The 1,477-nt window shown below is 49.3% G+C and overlaps 1 protein-coding gene across 1 annotated transcript; it reads right to left on the reverse strand.

The window, feature by feature from the left end:
• Positions 1–6: 6 nt before the first annotated feature.
• LOC102820554 (E3 ubiquitin-protein ligase MARCH3-like) lies at positions 7–1,245 on the reverse strand. Its single transcript, XM_006832073.1, has one exon. It carries the CDS (start codon positions 1,015–1,017, stop codon positions 256–258), a length of 762 nt encoding a protein of 253 aa, XP_006832136.1. The 5' UTR covers positions 1,018–1,245; the 3' UTR covers positions 7–255.
• Positions 1,246–1,477: the final 232 nt, after the last annotated feature.

The following is a 1,477-nucleotide window of genomic DNA, read 5'->3' on the forward strand; positions in this document are numbered from 1 at the left end:
CATACAGTATCTGCTAAATAAACATGTTTGGCAGCTTAGCAAATATCATATGATTGCAGCATCCATGATTTGAAGGAAAACAGCTTTTGCTTTCTTCTGGCAGAGTTTGTTGCTCCGGGCAAGGTACTAAAACGGCTCTGGCAGTTCTTAGACCCACAAGCTGAAAGAAGAGTTGAGGTGTGGCTCAGTGCATGGCCCCAGTGAGGAAACTTCCAGACCCCAAACAGATAATCAACCAACCACCCCATGCAAGCATCAAACAATTGTCTCCTTTGAGTTCCTCTTGACTGAATGGAGGCCCAGCAAGGACTGTTGGTTAGAAGGTACGTTGACAGACTTTGGAATGAGGAGAATCACCCTCTGATTGGTCCGACGCCACTCATTGTACAATTGACAGTGGTACTTAAATGACACTAGTGTCCAAAAGAGGTAAATAGTGAAGAGTGCGACAGTGAGTGCAATCAGTCCGACGGCTTGGAGCCGACTACTAAAGTGCAGGTGGTCCACCGCGCCACGCAGGCAGAGCCAGCCCGAGATGGTGGCCAGGGGCGTTATAAACAAGAAGCACACCATGTCTCCAAACAGAGTCCGCTTCTCATGCTGGGGACCTGGGTTTCTGAGCCACTCCACCAACGGCCTGGGTTTGCGCTCCACTGCAAACCTGAAGTGGCAGAGTTCACAGTAGCTGGTGTTTGAGGACGACAGCCAGTGTTCCAGACAACTCCGATGAATTGTCCCCAGCGTCCCAGTACATTCACATGGAGAGAGCAGGTCCTCTTGGCTACTGCCTTCGTGGCAGATTCTGCACATTGGTCGGTCATTGAAAGGGCTCTGGGTGGCAAGAGTCCGCACTACTGTTGACAGCAGCTGCCCGTCCTTGGCTGAGACTTGCATGACATACTGTGGCTGCCCATTCACTAGGCTGCCACAATCCTCCACAGTCTTCACCACGGGCACAGCCGAACTGGTGCAGTCTGGCAGGACTACGGGCAGGTGACTGCAGCGGCTGGTTGTCATGGTAACAGACAGCAATTACTCTGCTAATGGCTTCCACGTTCATACATCCTTTCCATCCTCTTCGCTGAGTCACGATCTCAAACCGACGTCCCTGCTCCGGGTCCTGAATCCCAAGTTGCCCCAAATCGGAGGCTGCTCTCGCCCCAGCGGACCAAGGCACATTGGCTTGGGAGGGCACCTCAGGGGAACACAGCCAGCCCCTGGCCGCCTCGGATCAGCAGCCGCTCGGAGCGCCTCCTTCTCATTTTTTGATTGCTGTTAGCTTGATATATTTTTTCCATCCTTTGATTTTTAGTATATATATATATATATTTTGTATTATTTAAGGTTTTTATTGTGGATTGAGTGAAAGTTTACAGGGCACATAATCAGTTTCACATTCAACAATTCATATAACTTGTTTCATTACATAGATTATAATCCCCTCCATATACTATGAGTTAAAAGTATTTCTCTCTAT

The sequence above is a fragment of the Chrysochloris asiatica genome, unplaced genomic scaffold, assembly GCF_000296735.1.
Source record: "Chrysochloris asiatica unplaced genomic scaffold, ChrAsi1.0 scaffold00006, whole genome shotgun sequence".
NCBI classification, from domain to species: Eukaryota; Metazoa; Chordata; class Mammalia; order Afrosoricida; family Chrysochloridae; genus Chrysochloris; species Chrysochloris asiatica.